This window comes from Neoarius graeffei, chromosome 19 (assembly GCF_027579695.1).
Source record: "Neoarius graeffei isolate fNeoGra1 chromosome 19, fNeoGra1.pri, whole genome shotgun sequence".
NCBI lineage: Eukaryota > Metazoa > Chordata > Actinopteri > Siluriformes > Ariidae > Neoarius > Neoarius graeffei.
This window is the reverse complement of record NC_083587.1, coordinates 43496363-43520964: the sequence shown is the minus strand read 5'-3', so window position 1 is coordinate 43520964 and position 24602 is coordinate 43496363. Positions and strand designations below refer to the sequence as shown.

Here is a 24602-nt window from a genome sequence, read left to right as displayed (position 1 = left end):
TGTTCGTGCCATGATACATTTCCATAAACGTGTGTTGTGAAGATCAGACTTTGATAGATCCCTGTTCTTTAAATAAAACAGGGTGCCCACTCACACCTAATTGTCATCCCATTGATTGAAAACACCTGACTCTAATTTCACCTTCAAATTAACTGCTAATCCGAGAGGTTCACATACTTTTGCCACTCACAGATATGTCATATTGGATCATTTTCCTCAATAAATAAATGAACAAGTATAATATTTTTGTCTCATTTGTTTAACTGGGTTCTCTTTATCTACTTTTAGGACTTGTGTGAAAATCTGATGATGTTTTTGGTCATATTTATGCAGAAATATAGAAAATTCTAAAGGGTTCACAAACTTTCAAGCACCACTGTGTGTGTGTGTGTGTGTGTATAAACCCTATATTTCATTGAACATAGTACAAAGACAACATATCAAATGTTGAAACTGAAATGTTGTTTTTTGAAAAATATATGCTCATTTTGAATTTGATGTCAGCAACACGTTCCAAAAAAGTTGGGACGGGCATGTTTACCAAAGTGTTGCATCACCTCTACTTTTAACAACACTCTGTAAACGTTTGGGAACTGAGGAGACCACTTGCTGTAGTTTTGAAAGAGAAATGTTGTCCCATTCTTGCCTGATATACAGTTTCAGTTGTTCAACAGTTTGGGTCTCCTATGTCGTATTCTGTGCTTCATTAATGCACCAAATGTTTTAAATGGAAGACAGGTCTGGCTGCAGGCAGGCCAGTTTAGCACCCAGACTCTCTCACTACAAAGTCATGCAGTTTTAAGATGTGCAGAAAGCATTTTGGTATTGTCTTGCTGAAAGAAGGACGGGGTTCCCTGAAAAAGATTTAGTCTGGATGGCAGCATATTGCTCTGAAACGTGTATATATCATTCAGCATTAATGATGCCTTTCCAGATGTACAAGCTACCCATGTTATGTGCACTAATGCACCCTCATACCATCATGGATGCTGGCTTTTGAACTGCGCACTGATAACAAGCCGGATGGTCCCTCTTCTCTTTAGTCTGGAGGATGTGGTGTTCATGATTTCTGAAAAGAATTTCTACTTTTAATTTGTCAGACCTCGGGACAATTTTCCACTTCGCCTCAGTCCATCGTAAAAGAGCTCGGGCCCAGAGAAGGTAGAGGTGTTTCTGGATATTGGATATATCTGGTTTTAACTTGCATTTGTGGATGCAGTAATGAACTGTTTTCACAGACTATGGTTTTCTGAAGTGTTCCTGAGCCCATACAGTGATTTCCACTACAGACACGTGTCTGCTTTTAATGTGGTGTCGCCTGAGGGCCTGAAGATCACAGGCATCCAATGTCAGTTTTCAACCTTGTCTCTTGTATACAGAGATTTCTCCAGATTCTCTGAATCTTTTAATGTCATGTACCATAAATGATGTGATCCCCAAATTCTTTGCAATTTTACATTGAGGAATGTTATTCTTAAATTGTTGCACTGTTTGCCCACACAGTGTTTCACAGAGCGGTGAACCCCTTGCCATCTTTACTTTTGAGAGACTCGGACTCTCTGGGATGCTCTTTTTATACCCAGTCATGTTACTGACCTGTTGCCAATGAACCAAATGAGGGTTTTTGTTTTGTTTTTTTGTTTTTTAAACCATTACATAACTTTTTTCAGTCTTTTGCCTCTGTCCCAACTTTTCTGAAACTTGTTGCTGACATCAAATTCAAAATGAGCATATATTTTTGAAAAAAAAAATGATTTCTCAGTTTTAACATTTGATATGTTGTCTTTGTACTATTTTCAGTGAAATATAAGGTTTCCATGACTTTGCGAATCTTCACATTCTGTTTTATGTATGTTTTATACAGTGTCCCAACATTTTTGGAATTGGGGTTGGAGTATTCCACAGTGTATTGCATCCAAATGTATCAGAATATCACTTATACCCAAAACAATAAAGTACTTGGCTGATAAACATAACATAAATCTGCTCATTCAAGTGCTATTGCTAATAAAAAAAATGATTAATTACAAAATAACACATACATTTTGCCACAGGTTATTTTCATGCATCTTCCAGGATAAAGAGGAGCGAGATGAGCAACACAGAGCTGTGTACATGTGCTGAATAAACTAAAAATGCAAAAGGGAACGAAAATAAAGTGTGCCTTCCGTAAAGTTTAACTTAAATCTTTTGAAACCAATACCAAAGTCACACCACTATTTAATCTCTTAAAACTTAACACAGTCCTGGACTTTATTTATGTTTGTCCATTTGTGCATTCAAACTCCGTGCATCAAAGCAGTCGTAGAAGCTATGTGCATATGAATAAAAAGTAGTGAGAAGTATGTAGTCTAATGTACGGAAGCCCCGAGAGGCCCTTCATATAATCTTTTTTTATTCACCTTGTTATCCCGAGATAACGACATAATTAATTCAGGACCTCGAGAAAACAAAACCGTTATTCCGAGATCTCGAGAAAACAAAACAATTATTCCGTGATCTCGAGAAAACGAAACAATTATTTCATGATCTCGAGTAAACAGCTGAGAAATGGTTCATTGAGGTGCGCCAAGAGACTTGTGATATGCTGACTTTGGGGCTATTTCTCATTCTGTATAGACGCAACTTTGGTCATTAGAATGTCTGGAATAATCGATCACCTAATAAGGCAATATTTTGATCAGGGGTTGACACAGGGAGAGATTGCATTAAGTCTTTTAATAAGGGATAATTTCAAAATTAGTCCGCGGCACCTCCGCAGAAGACTGGCCCGGCTTCGTCTCTACCGACGGAGATACAGTGATCCAGCTGAGATCATGAAATAATTGTTTTGTTTTCTCGAGATCACGGAATAATTGTTTTGTTTTCTCGAGATCTCAAAATAACGGTTTTGTTTTCTCGAGATCTCGAATTAGTTGTATTGTTTTCTCGAGATCCTGAATTAATTATGTCGTTATCTCGGGATAACAAGGTGAATAAAAAAAAAGGATTATATGAAGGGCCTCTCTCGGCTTCCGTACTAATGTAATGGAGTATACGTTGTTGTTGTGTTTTTTTTTTTTTTAATTGTAAATCTACTCAAGTAAGAGTATTATGCAATAAAAGTGCTCCTAAAAGAATATATTGGAAAAAGTTACTTAAGTACATGTATCAGAGTAAACGTAACGGATTAAAACCTACCTCTGCCTGTGATGGACTGGTGTTCATTCTGCAGTAATTTCTCCAGGCTGGAGTTGCCTTTTCCTCCATTCTGTCTGTCAGGTCTAGCTGGCTTGGCATTATCCATTCAGAGTGAGCCCCCCCCCCCCCCCCCCCCCCCCATCATCATCATACCATGTATAACAGCTACCATAATATCATTGCATGACAGTACATCGCTCCAATTATGTTTGTATCACAGCATTATGTAATGCAAGCAATGGAAAAAACACTATTTTTTTTTTTTTTATTAATGAAAGATACAAAGTTACAAACTTAGATGAAAGACATTTGTTTTTCACTTACATTTCCAAACTACAACCCCCTACCCACCCTTCCACCCCCCACCCCCAACAGAACCTGTGCGTTTTGGAAAAAACACTATTGACTGACCATAGATCAACTGCACTTCTACATTTCAGTTGTCGTACAATAACGGTGATTTTTAGACTTCAGCCAATGGCATGCACCGTGGGGCTCCTTAAACCAAAAGTCTTGCCTGGGCAGATTACCTTGCATATGCCCAGATATTTTATCATTGCTTTTCTCTCCTTCTCATGTCTTCCTTCTTTCATTTCACTGTTCTTCCCCTTCATCACTAATTTGGAGAAATCATTGACGGCCTTTGGGTATGGTCGCGTCGTGCAGAGCATCCAACATATTTGTATCACAGCATCATCTGATACGATGATGGCATGAAACTCTGACAGCATCATTCTATTTTCGGTGTTAGAAAAATACTGCCTGAAGGAGAAGGCGCAAAAGGAGATATGGAATATACAGTAGATTAACACACGTCAGTGGACTTTCTGATAATTTTGGCATGACCACTTGAGCAGAACTTGGTTGTCACCAACCATTCTTCCCTAGCCTGTCCCCCACACAAACTTCAAGCCTTAAAAAAAATACATGATTCAACATATTTTGTGTGCGTGTTTGTTTTCTCCAGCTGCTGCATGTCTGTATTGAAGGCTGGGGTAACTGGCGCTGGTCAGAGCCGTTCAGTATTGATAACGTGGGGACAATGCTCAGATGCATCCAGAGGAAGAGCCAAAATGCTTCACTCATTATTAAAATCCAGCAGCTCAGCGGAGTGCAGAAGCAGGTAGAGTACTCTTATACAGTTCATTGCATAAACCACTGTTGTTTTCCAAGTTAATGTACTGCTAACTTGCTTGTTACTGCAATTATAATACTATTCCTACTAGGCATTTGTTCAGGGGAGCCCACATTGTCATTTTTCGTTACGCCTTTATGAAGAAAGCAAAGCCCCTTTGCCTCTGGTCCCATTTACACTTGATATGCATAGCCATCTTTTATCAGTGAGCAATTTACAATGCTGTTTACACCTGGCACACTTTTCCATGCATCAGATGTTGCCTCCATCACTGGTTCAGTCAATGGGATGGGGGGCTCTTGTATTAAAATATTACCTCTTCAAGACTTTCACTGAATGTCACAGAATTGTTAGGCAACTGACTTGGTTCTGATGCAGTATAAAACAAAAAACAACCAACTATTAACAAAATATGAACATATTTATTACCAGCGTAATAAATGTAACACCCAAACTGTGCCATTTGTTCAGTAGGTACTTCTTCGTTGCTCAAGTTACTTTGTTTTCATGACTCAAAATAAAAGAACTTTGTTTTTCAAAAGTCTCTCTACTATCCTGGCTATTGGGACACATCAGGATACATTAATGTTCACGTTACAAACGTTACTATGCATTTTTGTATGATGGCTTGAGTGATTAGTTCGCAATTTGTCTCTAATACGCATTTGACGGCAGTTGTATCAGGTGGGGTTTACATTAGACCATATCAGCGGATCATCAGATTAACGTTTTTAAAAAACGATTAGCATGCACACAGCAACGCCAATACACGATTAGCGTGCACACAGCAACACCAATACACGGATACGCTAATCACATGACTAATTCGGCACGCAAGTTGAAATGTGTCAGTGCGGCTCATCGCTTCCTCCTCAGCGGCTGCGCTCCAAATCACTCCGCCCTGAACAGCGAGTGCCCTCTGGAGGGTGCGCACTCCGGCCCTGCGCAGCTCACAGAGCGCACGAGTTAAGCGCACGAGCAGTGATTCGGGACTGAGCCGCTGTGCGCAAGTCACTTACCACTTGCAAGTGGAAGGATGGCAAGCCTAAAGACAATCATAACTACACAATGGGCAGTATTTGCATCAGTATTTGCAGTATTTTCATACTTTTATACTCTTTAATGGAAGGTGATACAAGGCGGAAGTCCGCGCCGTTTTTCAGCAGTCGCGTCACATGACCAACGCCAGCGAATCAGGAAGGTGGATGTCACAGTGACGTTGTCCAATGACGACGCCAGCTAGAGCTCAGCACAGCATATCCGCGTATCTCAATGTTTACACAGCACCGGACCAGACACGATCTGGATTGAATACGTGGACGCTGGCGGATTCCCGTTTCCAGGCGTTTTAATGTAAACAGACAGTGCATCCACGAAGAAAACGAGACAGATACGGTCTAATGTAAACTTGGCCTCAGTCATGACTTTAACTTGTAACCATCTAAAAAATCTAGCAGATAATCTGAGCTAATGATTTTAACATGAGTAGACGTTATTGCCAAGTACCAAGCTTCCAATCTGTAACAGCTGCAGAGTGCGAAAATTATTCTGTCTACTTGCTCGTACAAAATGCAAGTTGTTTATCTACGTTTATAGAAAAAGAGAAAATAAAATTAGTTGCTCTATCCAAGAAAAATTAGATTTAACTCATGTCCGCTAATGCAGATGATGCATGAGTGAACAAACTTTCTCGGCAACACTACACCCCATTTCAAATGATTGGCAGAATAATTTAGCACTTAAACTCTTTTGATACGTGTTCTTTCAGTTGTGGGTGTATTTGTAAGGTAATAAAGTAGTTTTAAAAATGTCTTCAGAAAAATAAACTCTACAGAGGTCTGGCTGTTGTGCAAGTTTCTTAATAGTTACAGTTTATTTACAGGTGGAATTAAACAGTTGGAACATGTGGGCCTTACACTGATAAGGAACTACAGATTCCATATATATTTATAACTGGGGGAGAAGTTGGTGCATCTGGGGTGGAGTGAGGGATTGTAGCCTGTATTTACCCTTCCCACTCACGTGACCTTCGTAAACACGACCGCCATTTTGGACATGAAGAAATAACGGTTTACGGCACAGACCCTTTCGGTTCTCGCTCATCTAGCTGCTACAATGACTGCTTAGACTGCAACAATAATACCTAACACACGTTTAAGTATCCGTTGTAAAGACGTGAAACTCGTCGTGTGACAAGTGTGTTCACTGATAAGCTAACACAATCTAAAAGTAGACATACCATCACACTGCCCTGGCGCTGTGTACAGTATACCTTCTATGGTTTGTGCACTCACTATTTGCCATTACTTTCTCCAACCCAGTGTTCGAACTATGCCGATATTTTCGGGGGGTCCCTTTTTTTCCCTTGGGGGGGTGCTTGCGCTTGTCTCAGAGCGCGGATCTCCAAACACATGAGAAGCCTATCTTACGCACGTATCACGCGGACTCCACACCTCCACACACGCATCGCGTCTAAAGTCATAACTCATCAGGGGAAATCGTGTCCGCATTGGCATGTTCAAAAAACAACCTCGCGTCAACAATGATACCACACGCAAGAAAAAAAAAACAGTCAGGCTACTCAACACATCTGATCCACAGCAGCACCAAAGCATCACTGGAAATCATGTCAACAACCAGTCTTCCATTTCAACACGCGTCAACAAACAAATGGCACCACAAACATGAACGAATCGGTCAGGCTACCGATTCCAAACCCACAGCAGACGAATAATTAAATGCATCTTACCTTAAAGCAGAATCGACCACAAAGGAAGTGCATTGGCACTGTTGGCACACTTCCTTTCTACTAGTTTGTGTCCCCAACCTGGCAGCAGCAGTCGTCATATCGGTTTATTTTATCTTTGATGTAAACACAACACTTCGGATATGCAAATGCTTCCCGTTACACATGATTGCTATGTCAATAAATATCATTTTGCCAATATTTTAGAGACCATCCATCTTCTCCGTCGGTCAGCATCTGTCAGGATCCGATAAAATGATAAATCTTGCCTTGTGTGTTGATGGTTACTACATCCAGGTGCACAACAATATAATGGCATGATGGAAGTCTTGCTGAAAGTAAAAACTTTCTTTGATGGCTATATTCCTTTCGATGCTTCGCCATCGTTCCTCGTTGTTGGCTGTGGTAGACTACTGGTAGTTCATGTCCAAAATGGCAGCCGCATTTGTCATGACGTCACGTGGGATGGGTCAGTAGTAATGGGAAATGACACGTGGCTGGATGGTACATACTCATGCATTTCTCTACATAAGACATATTGCCTCATTGTGAGAAGGAGAAATCCATCAACATGGAGTGGGCAGCATCTAAGAAGCACTTTTAACTTTTAAACACTGTTACTGATTGTTGTTACCAAAGCCCGTTCTCTTAATATCTGTCTTTCTCCTTCAGATTATTATCTGTGGCAGGCAGGTGATCTGTAGCTACTTGAGTGAGATGATCGAGGTGCAGATGGAACAGCGCTGTGTTGGGCTGGAGGGCCAGGTGGAGACACAAAAGCTGCAGTCTTTGGTTAATCCAGAGAGCAAATTACCTTCGTATGTGCTGGAGGACTCTGAGGTGACTGGTCTCTGTGTGCGTCAACAAAAAGACCAGGAGTGGTCCCAGGATGTATTTCTTTCACATACTTGTGGAAACGGCAGCTGTGTGCTTCAGGTATGTAATTTAATGATGGTGGATTGATGGCCTATCTGTCAAAATTGATCAAATTTGAGCACTAATGGGGAATATCAATGCTGAAAGTGTTTATCCATAGTTCAGGTCATTATTAGGCTGCATTCACATTACAGTCCACATTTTTTTTAACGCTCTAATCCATTCTTTCTGACATGTAATGACAAAGTATGACGAGAATATACTGGGATTAGCACTTTACTGGGAACACCTGTAAACCTACACATTCGCGCAATCATCTAATTAGCCTTTCGTGTAGCAGTAGTGCAGTGCATAAAAATCTTACATGTATGGGCCAGCAGCTTCGGATTCACATCAAATATCTGAATGGGGTAAAATGTGCAACTCTGAGACATATTCCTAAGTTAAGTTCATATAGAGACTTGTATTCATAAGTTCATTAGTTCTAGGCGAAAATTGCACTTTTTGACTATGTACAGTGGTGCTTGAAAGTTTGCGAACCCTTTAGAATTTTCTATATTTCTGCATAAATATGACCTAAAACATCATCAGATTTTCACACGAGTCCTAAAAGTAGATAAAGAGAACCCAGTTAAACAAATGAGACAAAAATATTATACTTGGTCATTTATGCATTGAGGAAAATGATCCAATATTACATATCTGTGAGTGGCAAAAGTATGTGAACTTCTAGGATTAGCAGTTAATTTGAAGGTGAAATTAGAGTCAGGTGTTTTCAATCAATGGGATGACAATCAGGTGTGAGTGGGCACCCTGTTTTATTTAAAGAACAGGGATCTATCAAAGTCTGATCTTCAGAACACATGTTTGTGGAAGTGTATCATGGCACAAACAAAGGAGATTTCTGAGGACCTCAGAAAAAGTGTTGTTGATGCTCATCAGGCTGGAAAACGTTACCAAACCATCTCTAATGAGTTTGGACTCCACCAATCCACAGTCAGACAGATTGTGTACAAATGGAGGAGATTCAAGACCATTGTCACCCTCCCCAGGAGTGGTCGAGCAACAAAGATCACTTCAAGAGCAAGGCGTGTAATAGTCAGCGAGGTCACAAAGGACCCCAGGGTAACTTCTAAGCAACTGAAGGCCTCTCTCACATTGGTTAATGTTCATGAGTCCACCTTGAGGAGAACACTGAACAACAATGGTGTGCATGGCAGGGTTGCAAGGAGAAAGCCACTGCTCTCCAAAAAGAGCATTGCTGCTCGTCTGCAGTTTGCTAAAGATCACGTGGACAAGCCAGAAGGCTACTGGAAAAATGTTTTGTGGACGGATGAGATCAAAATCAAACTTTTTGGTTTAAATGAGAAGCGTTATGTTTGGAGAAAGGAAAACACTGCATTTCAGCATAAGAACCTTATCCCATCTGTGAAACATGGTGGTGGTAGTATCATGGTTTGGGCCTGTTTTGCTGCATCTGGGCCAGGACGGCTTGCCATCATTGATGGAACAATGAATTCTGAATTATACCAGTGAATTTTAAAGGAAAATGTCAGGATATCTGTCCATGAACTGAATCTCAAGAGAAGGTGGGTCATGCAGCAAGACAACAACCCTAAGCACACAAGTCATTGTACCAAAGAATGGTTAAAGAAGAATAAAGTTAATGTTTTGGAATGGCCAAGTCGAAGTCCTGACCTTAATCCAATGGAAATGTTGTGGAAGGACCTGAAGCGAGCAGTTCATGTGAGGAAACCCACCAACATCCCAGAGTTGAAGCTGTTCTGTATGGAGGAATGGGCTAAAATTCCTCCAAGCCGGTGTACAGGACTGATCAACAGTTACCGGAAGCGTTTAGTTGCAGTTATTGCTGCATAAGGGGGTCACACCAGATACTGAAAGCAAAGGTTCACATACTTTTGCTACTCACAGATATGTAATATTGGATCATTTTCCTCAATAAATAAATTGACCAAGTATAATATTTTTGTCTCATTTGTTTAACTGGGTTCTCTTTATCTACTTTTAGGACTTGTGTGAAAATCTGATGTTGTTTCAGGTCATATTTATGCAGAAATATAGAAAATTCTAAAGGGTTCACAAACGTTCAAGCACCACTGTAGGGGAATAATTTACAATCGCACAATCTGGTGTCAGCCAGAAGAGGATGGGTTCCCTTTGGATTCTGGTACCTCTCAAAGTTTCTTCCTCATCATCTCAGGGAGCTTTTCCTTGCCACAGTCACCATATAAAATTTCTTGTCTTCATATTGTATTCAATTGAATATCGGTTGAAAAGGAATTGCAAATTATTGCATCTAGTTTTTATTTGTTTTACACAGTATCCCACCCTTTTTGGAATTGGACTTGTATTGCTATGAAGTTGCTTTGTGATGATGTCCATAGTCAAAAGCACTATACAAATAAAATTTGAATTGAATCTCGGTGAGTTTGACCATGGCATGATTGCTGGTGCAATCATGCATGTTTCTTTAACTACTGGTCTCCTGGGATTTTCATCCATAACAGTGTTTACTCAGAATGGTACAATATAGGAAAAAAAAAAATATATATCAAGGGACTGGCATGTCTTTGGATGGAAATACTTCTTTGATGAGAGAGGTCAACAGAAAATGGCTGGACTGGTTTGTACTGACAAAGACTACAGTAACTCCGATAACCACTCTGTACAATTGTGGCGAGCAGAAAAGCATATCAGAATGCGCAGCATATCAAACCTTTTCTCCTCTTCAGCAGGTGAAATGCACGTTCAATTCGGTTAAGATGATTGACTTCTGCTCCAGTCTAAAATCTTCCATTTTTTCCCTTTTTGTTGTGTCGGCAGTGTGTTCTGAGTCATTGCCTTGAAATTGACCCTGTAAATTGGCATACAGAATGTTTCTGCAGAATTCTGCATTCATCCAGCTGCTACCATCATGAGTTACATCAACAAAGATTAAAGAGCCCATTTCAGAAACAGCCATACATGCCCAAGACATGACACTACCTCCAACATGCATAACTGATGAGCTCATTTGTTTTGGATCATGAGCAGATCATTTGTTTTCCATCACTTTGGTAGATGTTAATCTTGGTTCGTGAACTTTAGTGGGTCATCTTTGTATTCCTTTGTAAATTCCAGTCTGGCCTTCTGATTCTTCGTCTTTTTCAAATGGTGGATTGTGATACCTTCACCCCTGCCCTGTGGAGGTTGTTGGTGACATCACCGACTGTTGTTTTGGGGTTTTTCTTCACAGCTCTCCGTAATCAGCTGCTGTTTGTTTCCTTGGCCGATCTGTCCGATCTCTGGTTGTTGCTAAACCAGTGGTTTCTTTCATTTTCAGGACATTCCAAATTGTTATAATTGGCTATGCCTAGTGCTTGACTCTGATCGTTTTTTTCTTTTTCTTTTGTTAACTTCAAAATGGCTTGCTTTTCTCCCATGGAAAGATAGCTTTCTGGTCTTAATATTGGTTTATCCTTTTTAACAACAAATGCAGTCTTCATAGGCAAAACCCAGGGCTCAAACCAAAAATAGACATTCAGATCTATTAATTGTTCAAGCAGTCTGTTTAGACAGGGTTCACCTGGGCAACAAGAAAGTTGTGTGTTCCAATATTTTTGGTCACTTAAAGAAAAAGTGGGTGTGTTCAAGTAAAAAGGTCCATGTTCTAAGTTGTTTAGCGCATCTAGATGTAAGTATCAGGAAATTGAAAGCTAAATTATCTGTTGTCACATTCACCTTTTGAGCGCCAACCCAAATGTCTTCAGTGTACAGCAAAAACAAAATAATTGACCTTGCCATTCCAGTGCTTTCGGAGGGGAATGTATCAGACACTTTCATCAACATGCTTCCAAAGAGACCTCATGCCCAAGTCAGATGGCAGAAAGGCGCATGCTGTGATCGGTCGGGTGGCGACTGATCGCAGGCGTTTTGCGTCAAATCCTTCATTGTGGTCAGACATTTTGCAAGACAGAGTTTTTAAGCTGAATCGACCAGTCGGAAGCAGACGCAAGTTGACACAGCACACAGAAACCCTTTAAAAAAAAAAAAAAGGCCATAAGACTACTCGCAGGTTGTTGTAAACTATTTGCAAGTGCAGTCTGCGTCTACCCGCGATGCATCGCAGCCATCTCTAAAGACTTGTCTTCTCCTGCATCTAGTTGCCACTACCTACTTCAACCTGTGATTGGTCGCTCAAGCGTTGCACGACCGCCTGCCTCTACCTACATGCGTCAACCTGCTATTTGCACCAATTGGAAGCAAATCGCAGCTGAAATGCGAACAGATCATGATCCAGTTCCGTCAACCTGCCTCTACTAAAGACCCTCTGCAACACTCTGCTGTTGTCTGCATCGTCGTGCATCGACGCAAGACCAGTCTTGCATCTACCTGCGATTTTGTCATCGCAGGTAGACGCAAGTAGTTGAAAACTAGTTGCAGCCTGACGTCTGACCTGGGCATCAGCCTCTTACTCAAATTTCATTCTGCTTATAGATGATCATTGTCCATAAATACGTTTACGGTTTTTAGGCTTTAGCATTGGCATTGTTGCAAATTCTGTACATGAAACATCTGGTCCAACAATTGCTTCTCTGAGATGAGTGATAGGAAGGTATCAGGCTTAAAGTTGATGCCTAACCTCAACGTCCAGAAAGCTCAGGCATTTGACCACGCAAATGTGAATCTTGCATCATATCTTAGTCTGACTAACATGCATATATAGTAGAAAACCAGTGATTCATTGGTTAAATATTACAGGCCTATGAAATATCAGGTTGTGAGCAATACGAGAAAAAACTGATCGACTAAAGGGTGCGTGCCGTGCAAATCCACAAAATCAGTTTGTTGCTAACTGTAAAAGTATGAACTTGATAGGAATCTGTTGCCAACTTTAGAGGACAGTTTATCAAAAGTCTGACAACATACCCAAAATGCCTGGAATATTCATCAGGTGAGAAGGATAAAAGGACAGAAAACTACTGAGAGTATTTTACAGCAAAATAAGCAAAATGAGATGTATATTCACCAGATGACTTTGTTTTAAGGTCTTGCCTTGTGTGCGCATGTGCAAAAGAAGGTACCCAGGTTTTAAAACACCATGCCTGGCAATTCAGAGGGGTGAAATGGAAACCTCTCTGTGGTGATTTAAAGGATTCAAAAGGCATTTCACATCACAGACATTATCAATACATAATTCAAGCAATGGCGGTCTACTGTAATCAAACGACTAAGTATGTACAAATTAAGAACATTAAAGTCATTCTGGGTTTGTAATGTCAGCCCAGTCCAAAAAAAGAAAATAAAAGAAAATAGAATGCTTGGTTTTCCTTTTAACTGGTAAGTCACCAGGAGGGATTTTCATCATGCCAAATGGAGAAAAAATTGTATGTTTAACACTCTTTCCTGTGCCGTCTTTGTTAGTATAGCACAATCCATTCATGTGTTTTTCTCCCTGTAGTTTCCCTCTTCAACTGGGTCCTTGGTGTCTGTCTGGTGCACAGTAATAACACTGGAACCAAAGTCTCATATGCAGCAGAGAGTGGTGAGTATATCTATATATAGATTAGGGATAAAATTGTCTCATGTCTTGGGTCATTCAGATTCTGTAAAGCTGCTTTGGGACAATGTCTATTGTTAAAAGTGCTATACAAACAAACTTGACTATATATTCACCCTCGGGATATTACCAAATATGAAATATATTATTATACTTGTGAACATCCCCATGCACACACCTCACATTCACCAATTGTGCGCCCCACCTTGAACCATGCCTTGTTGAACTGTGCTGTTGTTACAACCCAAGTCCACCAAGGCCATATATACCCACTGCCACTTGTTATGCTCCTGCTTGATTGGGGAAGCCCGAGGCACATCAGGACTGCGGATCAGAATCCCCACCTCCTTATGGGGGATACTGATCCCGGAAATGCTCAGATTCCCTCTGTTCCTGCAGACCTGCCCAGGCTTTGTCCCAGTTTTGGTGAGCATGGATGATTCCACCTGTGAAGTGAGTGGGGGGGGAGGAGTTAGTTGGAGCATTGGCCCGGCTGCACCAGGGGGTGAGGGAAAATGGAGAGCAACACAGCTTTGGGGGAGTTGGCCCCTGTTTCCATGGTGCAGGGGTAGGGGAGAGCCAAAGGAACACAGGAGGGGAGAGAGAGAGAGAAAAACATGAGGGTGTCTGCTCCCAGAAATGCCACAAGATGGTCCTCCACCAGTCAGACTGCCTCCTTCACCGATGTTGTGTGGTACCATTGAACTCTGGCCGATGTTCCTCCCATCAGTCGAATGATGAGCTGCTCCAGTACCATTCAGTCGATGATCTCCTCAGCATCGCACTCTCCAGTCAGCAGCCACCATCAACAGGGGTCTCAGACCTGTTGGGCAAAGGTAAACAGGTGGCCAGTGTCACTATATGCCAGCACACAGAAGTGCTGGTGGTGATGATCCAGGGTGTGGGTAACGCATTGCAGAATAGCCTGCTTCAGCTCCAGGCACTCCAGCAGGTTGGTGGCTAGGAACTGTTGAGTTGTGAATTAGGCTTCCCTGACAGGAGCAGCAATAGGCGGATCACCCACTGCGAGGTTAGCCATGAGCACGCTTCAGTGACGCGCTCAAACAGCTCAACAAAAGCCACTGAATCATCCTGCAGATCCATCGTGAGCAGTTGTATGGATGTTGTGGCCACAGCGTCCTTGAGAGCAGCTGTATGAGTACCTGCTAGCTGGACCAGGCTCCAAATCATCTGCTAGTCCTTTGCCTGGACCTGAAGCAGAGCCTGGAAGTGTTGCTCCTGCTCTGTGGAAAGCATGATGAGGGCCTGATGTTGGTCTTGGTGATTACTGCAAAGGGTCTGGAGGATCCTAGCAACTGGTGTGAACTCCATGGTGGCACTTTCTCCTCAATCCCCGGTTTCAGGCTCTCATGCAGCTCAGGGAATGAGGAACTGGGAGTCAGACTTGACAACTTGATGTGTGCTTTATTTTTAGTTTTAGAGATCACTTTTCAGTGACATTATTTTTCTCTCTAACTTCACACACACGCGCATGGTGCTGGGTAGCTCAGTTTTCTCTCCCTCTCTGATTACTCACTTCTTGAAAGAACACAAAGAAGGCACACAGGTAAATTGCCAGTAATCAAACATAGGTACAACTCATCACACATTACCTGCCAGTTATACCCGACTCCTAGCCGCCCACAGCTCCACAGCTGACACTCGACCATGACCCCATTGCCACAGGATTTAGAACCTAAATTTGGTAGAGCATATTGCAGGCAGGCACAGAAACATAATCACTGGATTTAAAAAAAAAAAAAAGTGCTATGCCCATACCTAGTTGAGGCCATTTATGAACCTGAATGATGTAGTGGAGGTGAAGGAACTGTCATACCCCTATTTATTTTCTTGTTTGTTTGTCGTCTCCCCCCCCCCCCCAAGTGTGTTCCAGTGTTTATGGGGTCATAGTGGTATGGTTTGGACCACACCTTCTTTGATTTTAAATCAGAATACGCATACCTCTATGGACTTTGAAGTGCTAAACAGATACAGTTTGTATATACACAATATACACACCCTATAATCATAGGGCGTTATTTGTGTCAGTACTGACCAGTGGTGTTCTCTCTCCAGGTGGTTTTCAGTCCTCTGTTTGTAATGCGGAGCCATCTCCCAGACACCATCTTTGTGCAGATAGAAAAGCGGAGTTTGGGAGAAAAGGAATGCCAGCGTATACAAGGTCAAGGGCAGGAGCAAGCTCTGTTCAACTTGGAGCCAAACATCACACACCACCTCACCTTTCAATCCAGGTACATCACGCAGCACTTCACTCACACACACCTCACCTCTTCAAATTCACTTTATTCATTTATTTGTAGTTATTTCCAGTCATACAAGGCTCTTAGCCACTTGAATGGGGATTGACTTGTACCCAAAGCAAACTGATAGCAAAATATTTCAAACACTTATTTGAATTCATGCAAAATAGCATAACGTGGCTTTCCAGATACTTTACATGTATATCTCTCCATAGCAAGCAATTACACCTCAAGTACCAAGAGAGATGTAAATTATACTTATGATTTGAAGTTATTGCACAATTTCTGTAGTAGATTATACTCTTTGATTGTGTCATTAATGTTTTCCCACAAATGGATTACAAATGTCAAGGTAGGCAGGGTATTTGCTTAATTTTGTTTGTTTTCTCAGGATAATATTTTATCAGGTAATTCCACCTGAGATCAGTAAAGAGATGACAAAATAAATGAAGACTGAAAATCAAGCTCACAAAGTAAAGTTAATGTATTTTAATGATGAAGTGTTTTTGTCCATGACATCAGCTGATGACCCACTTTTGAAAATTCCCTAAGGGAACTACTGCTCCAGTGCCGTTTAGCAACCCAGGCATCATTAGCAGGAAATTAAACTACACATAGTGGCCTGCATGAATTTGCTTTGTGAGGGACACAATGTCCATCACATGCCAAAATGGCAAGCAGAGAGAGGGTCAAGACCTTTGAATTGGAATGTTTGCCATTGGAAGGCAAACCTTAGAAAACATCTGTGTTCTGGAGCAATGGGAACATGAAAAAAACATGAAAATATGCATCACTCAGCTCCATTATTGTGAACCAATTCTGTCATTGCACAGCACATAGAACGTTTGACAGTACGATTGGTTGGTCTTTGGCCACAGGCTGTCCACCAATCTGGATCTTTGGCAGGTTCCGTAGGGTTGTTTTGAACCCATCCGGTAGGGCCAACCAGGATAACCATTCTTGGTGGAGGCTAAACTCTAGATTGGTGAAAAGTGTAGGACTTTTCAGCTCAAATTAAAGTGGTGATGAACTAGAAACACAGAATTATTACATAACCTAAATTGGACCCATTCTGTCCACTGAAATTGGTCATAAATACAGTGTCTTGCAAAAGTATTCATCCCTCTTGGTGTTTGTCCTGTTTTGTCACATTACAAGGTGGAATTAAAATGGATTTTTCAGGACGCTGTAGAGCGTGTGTTTAAAAAAAAAAAAAGTAATTAATTAATAAAAAAAAAATTTGAGTGTGAAATGTCGTGTCGCACTGTGAGTTGAGCCATTTAAAACTGAGATTTTAGAGCGTGCAGCCACACACATTACACACACACACTAAGCGCACACTATCTGTAGATCATCTCATCTCATTATCTCTAGCCGCTTTATCCTTCTACAGGGTCGCAGGCAAGCTGGAGCCTATCCCAGCTGACTACGGGCGAAAGGCGGGGTACACCCTGGACAAGTCGCCAGGTCATCACAGGGCTGACACAGAGACACAGACAACCATTCACACTCACATTCACACCTACGGTCAATTTAGAGTCACCAGTTAACCTAACCTGCATGTCTTTGGACTGTGGGGGAAACCGGAGCACCCGGAGGAAACCCACGCGGACACAGGGAGAACATGCAAACTCCGCACAGAAAGGCCCTCGCCGGCCCCGGGGCTCGAACCCAGGACCTTCTTGCTGTGAGGCGACAGCGCTAACCACTACACCACCGTGCCGCCCTCTGTAGATCATGTAAAAAAAAAAGATTTTAAAGCATGAGGTCTCATGCCTGATCCAGTTTCTGTCGGTGACACTCTGCCACAGTTGAGTAAGCACACTTTGCATTTTCTCTGTGGAAATGCAGTCTAGTTCCAGCTTGTGCTTTCTTTTTAGCATCATTGTGGCATTTATATGCTACACAATGAGGCGTACTTATTTAAAAACTGAAATTTTGTAAAGTACTTGTAAAACTAGCAAAACTATGATGTAAACAGAGAATATAAACAGCTGAGTTGCTCCAAGTGACCACTACCAGACGTCATCGCATACGTCACCACCGCAGGAAGTCCATCTGACATTTTAAAGAAAATAAATTTTTCTCGAACACTATTTGGTCTCCAAAAATGAAAGTGTGATATTTTTGAAATCTGCAACTACATTTGTTTGAAATAAGTTTGAGAATAAATCAGCTGGCCCTGCGATGATCTGGCAACTTGTCCAGGGTGTACCCTGCCTCTCTCCCATAGTCAGCTGGGATAGGCTCCAGCTTGCCCACGACCCTGCACAGGATAAGCGGTTACGGATAATGGATGGATAAATCAGCCAGAGGATCCCTTTGAGTTCCCTTTTACATTAAGACTGAGTTACTCTCTTAACCAGTAAGCCTGAGACACAATGCAGCACAGTGGCAGAAGATTTAAACAAAGTAAACAACTTATGCAGTGGAAGTTATTGAGAAAACAACAGAAAGCACCTAGGTTGTCAAAATGATTGCATGGAAATTTGTTACTTGTGCATTTGCTTTGGAAGTACTTGTGCTGTTTTGAACATGGGCTTGTGAAGGAAGCGTTTGAAAGTATTCAGATGGCTGGAGCATGTCTTCTTAAGGTTTTCGGAGTCCCGTGGGTAAAGTTTATTGAAGAGTGAATCTTTTGTGTTGCAGCTGGAAATGGTTTGTTTGCAGAGTGGAGATTCATAGAACAGGTCAGCAAGGCTTACATTAAACAAAGACCTGAAAGTTTCTTGAATAGTGAAGCTTATGTTGTAGCTGGAAGTGGTGCGTTTGCAGAGTGGAGATTCATATTGAACAAAATCAGCAAAGAGCTTCCATCTTTGGCTTTGAGCGATGGCTTTGTTGTGAGTCTGGTCATGCATATTTAATTTTGCAAAATGGTGATCTAGCCAATGGGCTTTTGACCTCACCCCTTGGGAGATGGTCTGGGGAAATGTGATCCCAGACATTCCAGGTGCAATTTTTATACTTGTTTACAAAACTCATGGGTAAACATGTATTAATGCAAATTATATATCAGATTTAAAACTAGGAAGAGTCAGAGCTTCACATCAACAAACACATTTCAAGAATTTTTATCCACTCACAAATTATTAGCTGGTTGGCATAGCCATTAGATTAGAAATAGGCAGGATACATTCACATGGATTAAAATACTGATTGTTATAACTGTGATATGAACACCCAAATGAATAGAACACATTGGTTCCATTCTTAAACACTTCTCTGACGAAGGAACATCTTCCTTTGTCCTGACCACATGATTGTGTGTGTGGGCGCAAATGTGCATTTGCAGAATACTTAGTTGTTCAGTTTGGCTAAAAGTTTGTTGAGGTAAAGATCATTGCAGTAGAGTTCATACAATGCTGAGTTAGTTGAAAAAGTTTGTCATAATGATTAGGTGGTAATTTCATTAATAAGAAGCTTGGGGTCTTAAAGCATCATTTCTTGAAGGCAGGCACCAGAAAGGCTGGGTTTTATGATCATCTGACAATCTTAATAAAATCCAGGGGTTGGTAAACTCCAGAAGTCCCTGGTCGTGAGATGTGCATGATGGTTAAACAAAGGAGGTTGTGTGTTTTTCTTTCTGAATCAACAATTTGGACCCTCTGGGATGGGGATGGGGGTCGGTGTGATGAGGTTTCCTGTGTTCTTGACACATCTGTGCGACACATGAATTTGAATGACATTTGGAAATATTGATATTGGGGCATGGCTAGGTTTTTGATCCGAAAAGAGCTACCGTGTATCTTGGCCCAAGTGTCCCACTGACCATCGGTTTCATCACAGAGGGCTCAACTGCTGCTGACTACCGTTTAAGAGTGCAAGTTGCCTGTACATGCCATGGCATCTGTACTCGGTGCTTTGGTAGTGTACATTGGAGCATAGTGCTTCCAGCAGCCCTTTTGATTGGGGCACTTTGGCTTCCTATCAGAACTTTATAATTCTGGGGGTGGGTTGCAAGCACTACCAGCTATGCCATTCTCTCTCTCTGGCTTATGGCAGAAAGTACAAAGAAACACACCTAAGTAGACTGGCAGCAATAAGACAGGTGCGAATCATCATGCGTTAGCTGCTGGTTCAGCCCACCTCATCATCTGCAGCTGATGTGGACCACACCCCTGCTGCCACAGTAGTGGATATCACTAATTTTGTGGAGCGTCAGATGGTAGACAGTGTTAGAAAAGACACTAAACTAAGAAGTGGGTGCCACAAAAATAGTTCATAGCGAACTGAAAAATTAGTAAGTTGCAGAGTCTCTCTACACCTTTGGAGGACACGTTACTTGTAGCTTTGAGTGTAGTTACAAGCTTTTAGGCAGATAGCTTGAAAATAATCTCAAAGGCCAGATATGTATGAGACATAAAGAATCAAGTGACAGATTGTCGTTGATGCTGTTGATCGATTGGTGTTTTACAGCAAAATAAGTCAGTCACCACATGACTTTGTAGTTAGCTTTGTGAGAAGAAGGTATCTCTAAACACTGTTTCTGGTTAGAAATGGTGAAAAAGAACTTTGCTTCTATGTGAATGACGTGCACTTCATGTAACAAATGTCGTAATTTCAATATGTGAAGGGTTTGTGTATGTATTTATCTGTTTATATTTAAACATATGGGTTACTGATCACAGAGGCATGGTGGTGTAGTGGTTAGCACTGTTGCCTCACAGCAAGAAGGTCCTGGGTTCGAGACCAGCAGCCAGCGAGGACCTTTCTGTGTGGAGTTTGCATGTTCTCCCCATGTCTGTGTGGGTTTCTTCCGGGTGCTCCGGTTTCCCCCACAGTCCAAAGACATGCAGGTTAGGCTAATTGGTGGCTCTGAATTGACCGTGAGTGTGAACGGTTGTTTGTTTGTCTCTGTGTCAGCCCTGTGATAACCTGGCGACTTGTCCAGGGTGTACCCTGCCTCTCGCCCATAGTCAGCTGGGATAGGCTCCAGCTTGCCTGCTACCCTGTAGAACAGGCTACAGATAATGGATGGATGGATGGGTGGGTTACTGATCAGAACGTCAGGGGTTCAAGCCCCACCACCACTAAGCTGCCACTGGAAACCCTCTCTGCTCCACGGGCACCGAATCATGGCTGCTGTAATGTATATGAGACAAATAAAGGCTTTTTCTCTTCTTCTCTATTTAAGCATTTGTATTATGTGTATTACAGTGAAGATGTATCCCACTGTGCAGTACCAATCTCCTCAGCTCTTATCAAGCAGATAGTGAATAAAGCTGGCCCAGAGAAGAGTGAAAACCTCAACAAAATCCTAGAACACTTCTATGGCCCCAGGAGTTCTGACCGGCCATCCTGGCCCTACACCTACCAAAACCCAGACAGGTAGACATATACACAGACTGACACGGACATACATGCACTGCAATTTGTGTGCAAGTGGTCTTAATTTTATGCATTTCCTGAGTGATTTGAGATCATCTATCTATCCTATCCCTCTCTGAGCAATTCCAGCGTTATGGACGTGACACTTGAACTCAAAATGGCAACAAATGACCCAGTGCATGTTTTATTGTCTCCCAGTATTTAAACAGGTGTTGCATATTTTAAGGCTGTACCATACTGGAGAAGTGATAGAACAAGAACAATTCCCATAGTACATCTAGGGCATGCCAGAAAACACCAATAAAAGATGCGTTATGGACATGACAGAAAAAGTATCACTTTTCTTGGGTGACTGTACATTTTTATCAAACTCTGTGAAATTGTAAACCTAATGTCGAAATGGAGAGATCCATTTGATAGAGGGGTCCAAGGTGAATATTAAAAAATCTTTGTTTAAAATATTTTGTATTTCATGCAGAGTTTCGGAAGGAAAAGTCAGCGTTATGGATGTGACGAAATTCCGTTATGGATGTGACGTGTCTGAAATAGACATGGCATATGTTTAGAAAATCAGCAATTTAACCACCATAACCCTTTGAAAAACTCTCTATCAGCTAAAACTATCAAAGTTCTTAAATAATATTTAGGATGGCTATTGTTTTGCTGTTTAGCATACATTTCTGTGGCTTGTGGCAATAATATAGAATTGTACATGATCAAAGTTGATTTTAGCTTGGGTTTTACATTATAAGAAAGAAAGATTGACAGTGACACATTAGGTTGGTTACAAATTGGTTCAACTTATTCACATCTGTAAAATACAGGCCTAGGTGATATCTCTGGGAGTGGTTATGATGTATTACATGTTGCTTTATTTTTGCATGGTGAGGTTGATATTTACATGGAATTGCCCCTCTCTCTCTCTCTCTCTCTCTCTCTCTCTCTATCTATCTATGAGAGAGATATAGGATAGATACTGTAGATGATCTATATATAACGTCCCTACAATCTGCCAAAGATTAACACTGAGTTTGTTTTTTTTCTCCAACCATGTGCCTGATGTGTTTTTGTCTATGTAGGCTGGAGACAGAGCCAGTAGCTCAGTGGGACAGTCCCATGCAGGTGCGCTTGTGTGCATGGAGGACAGGTTTGAGCACTCTTCTTGTGGAGTTATTGCCTTGGGCTCTGCTCACCAACCATTCTCAATGGGACCTCTGGCTTTTTGAGGCCGAGAGCATTGTTCTCCAGATTCCTGCTGGCAAGACCATTGTCCCTCCAAACTTTAAGGTATTCTGGTTAATCTGGCATGACTCACTGAAAAAAGGTTTGTAAAGGGTGTGTATTTGTGTCTGGTTGTTTGTCTTGATGTGTATGTAAGGGGAAGAGAGTGAGAGAGATTTCTTTATTAGTATGCTGTTCAAAAACCAAATGTTTCTTGTTCCTGTGTCTGTTTCCATCTCTGTGTGGCCGTGTGTTAGAAGGCATTTCAAATTGGCCTTTATTGGCCCCACACTAATACAGTTCACAAGTCCAAAGCAGTGCATCTGCTGCATGATCTAACCTCACCACGCTGGACAGAGATAGGCGGAGCTGATGTTTTAAGCTTGGATGAGGAGGGACACGTGGATGCTGACATCATTCTTGGATCCCCACCCAGACAGAAGGTTTGTGAAAGAGACAACTTCTGTAATGCATATTAGTGATGTTATGTCACATATCTGTGATATAATAACAGCAATCTTTGTTACTTTTCACTTTGAGTTCAAAATCTTAGTGTCTTACATGTAAGAATGTAGATCTTAGAATAAGGCACATGTAAAGTATGACTTTACCTTCCTGGTAAGGTAAGATACTGGTGGTCAGAAAATGGTGGACGGAACCATTAGTGTTTTCAAATTTGGCTAAATACAATACATGGGTGATAATATTATGTGATAATATATAAGGTAATATAGCATGTCATGCTGTATGAAATGAAGCCAATGAAATCTTGGTCAAATTCTGTGGCAGACGAGATATGCACCTTTACTTAAGCGAGGAGAACTTTAACAAAGTGCCTTTTCAATGTAGACTTCAAGTTTGAGGACTGGAGTAATTGAGCTTTTGTCAGAAAAACAATTACAACTTTGTCAGTCTACAAAAAAAAAAACTAGATAGAACTCGATGCCAACGGCGTCGATGGGGATGCCTCCGCCTGGTAGACTACATGCCTTATTAAGTTGTGAGTTGGGGATGGACATTTGACCTCACAGTAATCTTGACCTGGTGAAATTACTTGTATTAGCCTTGGAGATACTGTGTTCACAAGGTTTTCGGACAGACATTTGACCTCACAGTGACCTTGACCTTAGACCTTTTGATCTCAAAATCCAATCAGTTTATCCTTGTCCCCAAATGCACAAATGGTGAAAGTTTGGTGAAATTCTTTTCATCTGCCTTGGAGATATTGAGTTCACAAGGTTCTCGGATAGACGTTTGACCTCACAGTGACCTTGACCTTTAGACCTTTTGATCTCAAAATCTAATCAGTTCATGTTTGTCCCAAAGCGCACAAATGGTGAAAGTTTGGTGAAATTCCTGTCATTAGCCTTTGAGAGATCGCGTTCACAAGGTTTCGGGATGGACGGACGCACGCATGGACAGACGGACAACCCAAAAACATAATGCCTCCTGCACCTTACGGTGGCGGAGGCATAATAAAAATGGAACATCCTTCTCACGCATGCATGGTTTGGGAGCTCTATAAATGATAGCAAGTATAAATGAATTTTATTTTGAAAAAACAGTAATATTAGTGGTTAGTGGGTGGGACGGTGGTGTAGTGGTTAGCACGGTCACCTCACAGCAAGAAGGTTCCGGGTTCGAACCCAGCGGCCGGCGAGAGCCTTTCTGTGTGGAGTTTGCATGTTCTCCCTGTGTCTGCGTGGGTTTCCTCCGGGTGCTCCGGTTTCCCCCACAATCCAAAGACATGCAGTTAGGTTGATGTGGGGTGGCCTTGGGCTGAGGTGCCCTTGAGCAAGGTACCGAACCCCTGACTGCTCCCCGGGCGCTCTGGGCTGCCCACTGCTCTGGGTGTGTGCGCGTGTGTTCACTGCTTCAGATGCAGAGGATGAATTTCACTGTGCTTGAAGTGTGCATGTGACAAATAAAGGTTTATTATTATTATTATTATTATTATTATTAAGAAGTAAGTGTTAATCAGACCAAAACAGATATTGGAGGGGTGTTATGGGAAATATTCCATCCATCCATTTTCTATACTGCTTATCCATCAGGGTCACGGGGGAAGCTGGAGGCAATCACAGCTGATCTTCAGGCGAGAGGCAGGGTACACCCTGGGCAGGTCGCCAATCTGCCGCAGGGCTAACTCGGAGACAAACAACCGTTCACACTCACATTCACACCTGTGGGCAAGTTAGGGTATCCTGTTGACCTAAACCGCATGTCTTTGGACTATGGGAGGAAACCCATGCAGGCACGAGGAGAACATGCAAACTCCCCACAGAAAGGCCA

General features: G+C 41.8%; 1 protein-coding gene across 8 annotated transcripts in view; it reads left to right on the top strand.

Annotated features, from left to right (window-relative positions):
- Positions 1 to 24602, top strand: part of LOC132867290 (intermembrane lipid transfer protein VPS13B-like) — a 335496-nt gene that overhangs the window by 287939 nt on the left and 22955 nt on the right. For 7 of the 8 annotated variants that reach the window (XM_060900109.1, XM_060900106.1, XM_060900105.1 and 4 more), the window contains 7 exons: positions 4148 to 4303; positions 7734 to 7997; positions 13399 to 13482; positions 15574 to 15749; positions 20919 to 21089; positions 22169 to 22376; positions 22568 to 22753. In XM_060900109.1, the coding sequence (XP_060756092.1) occupies positions 4148 to 4303; positions 7734 to 7997; positions 13399 to 13482; positions 15574 to 15749; positions 20919 to 21089; positions 22169 to 22376; positions 22568 to 22753 (1245 nt within the window). The other variant, XM_060900108.1, reaches the window with a different exon arrangement.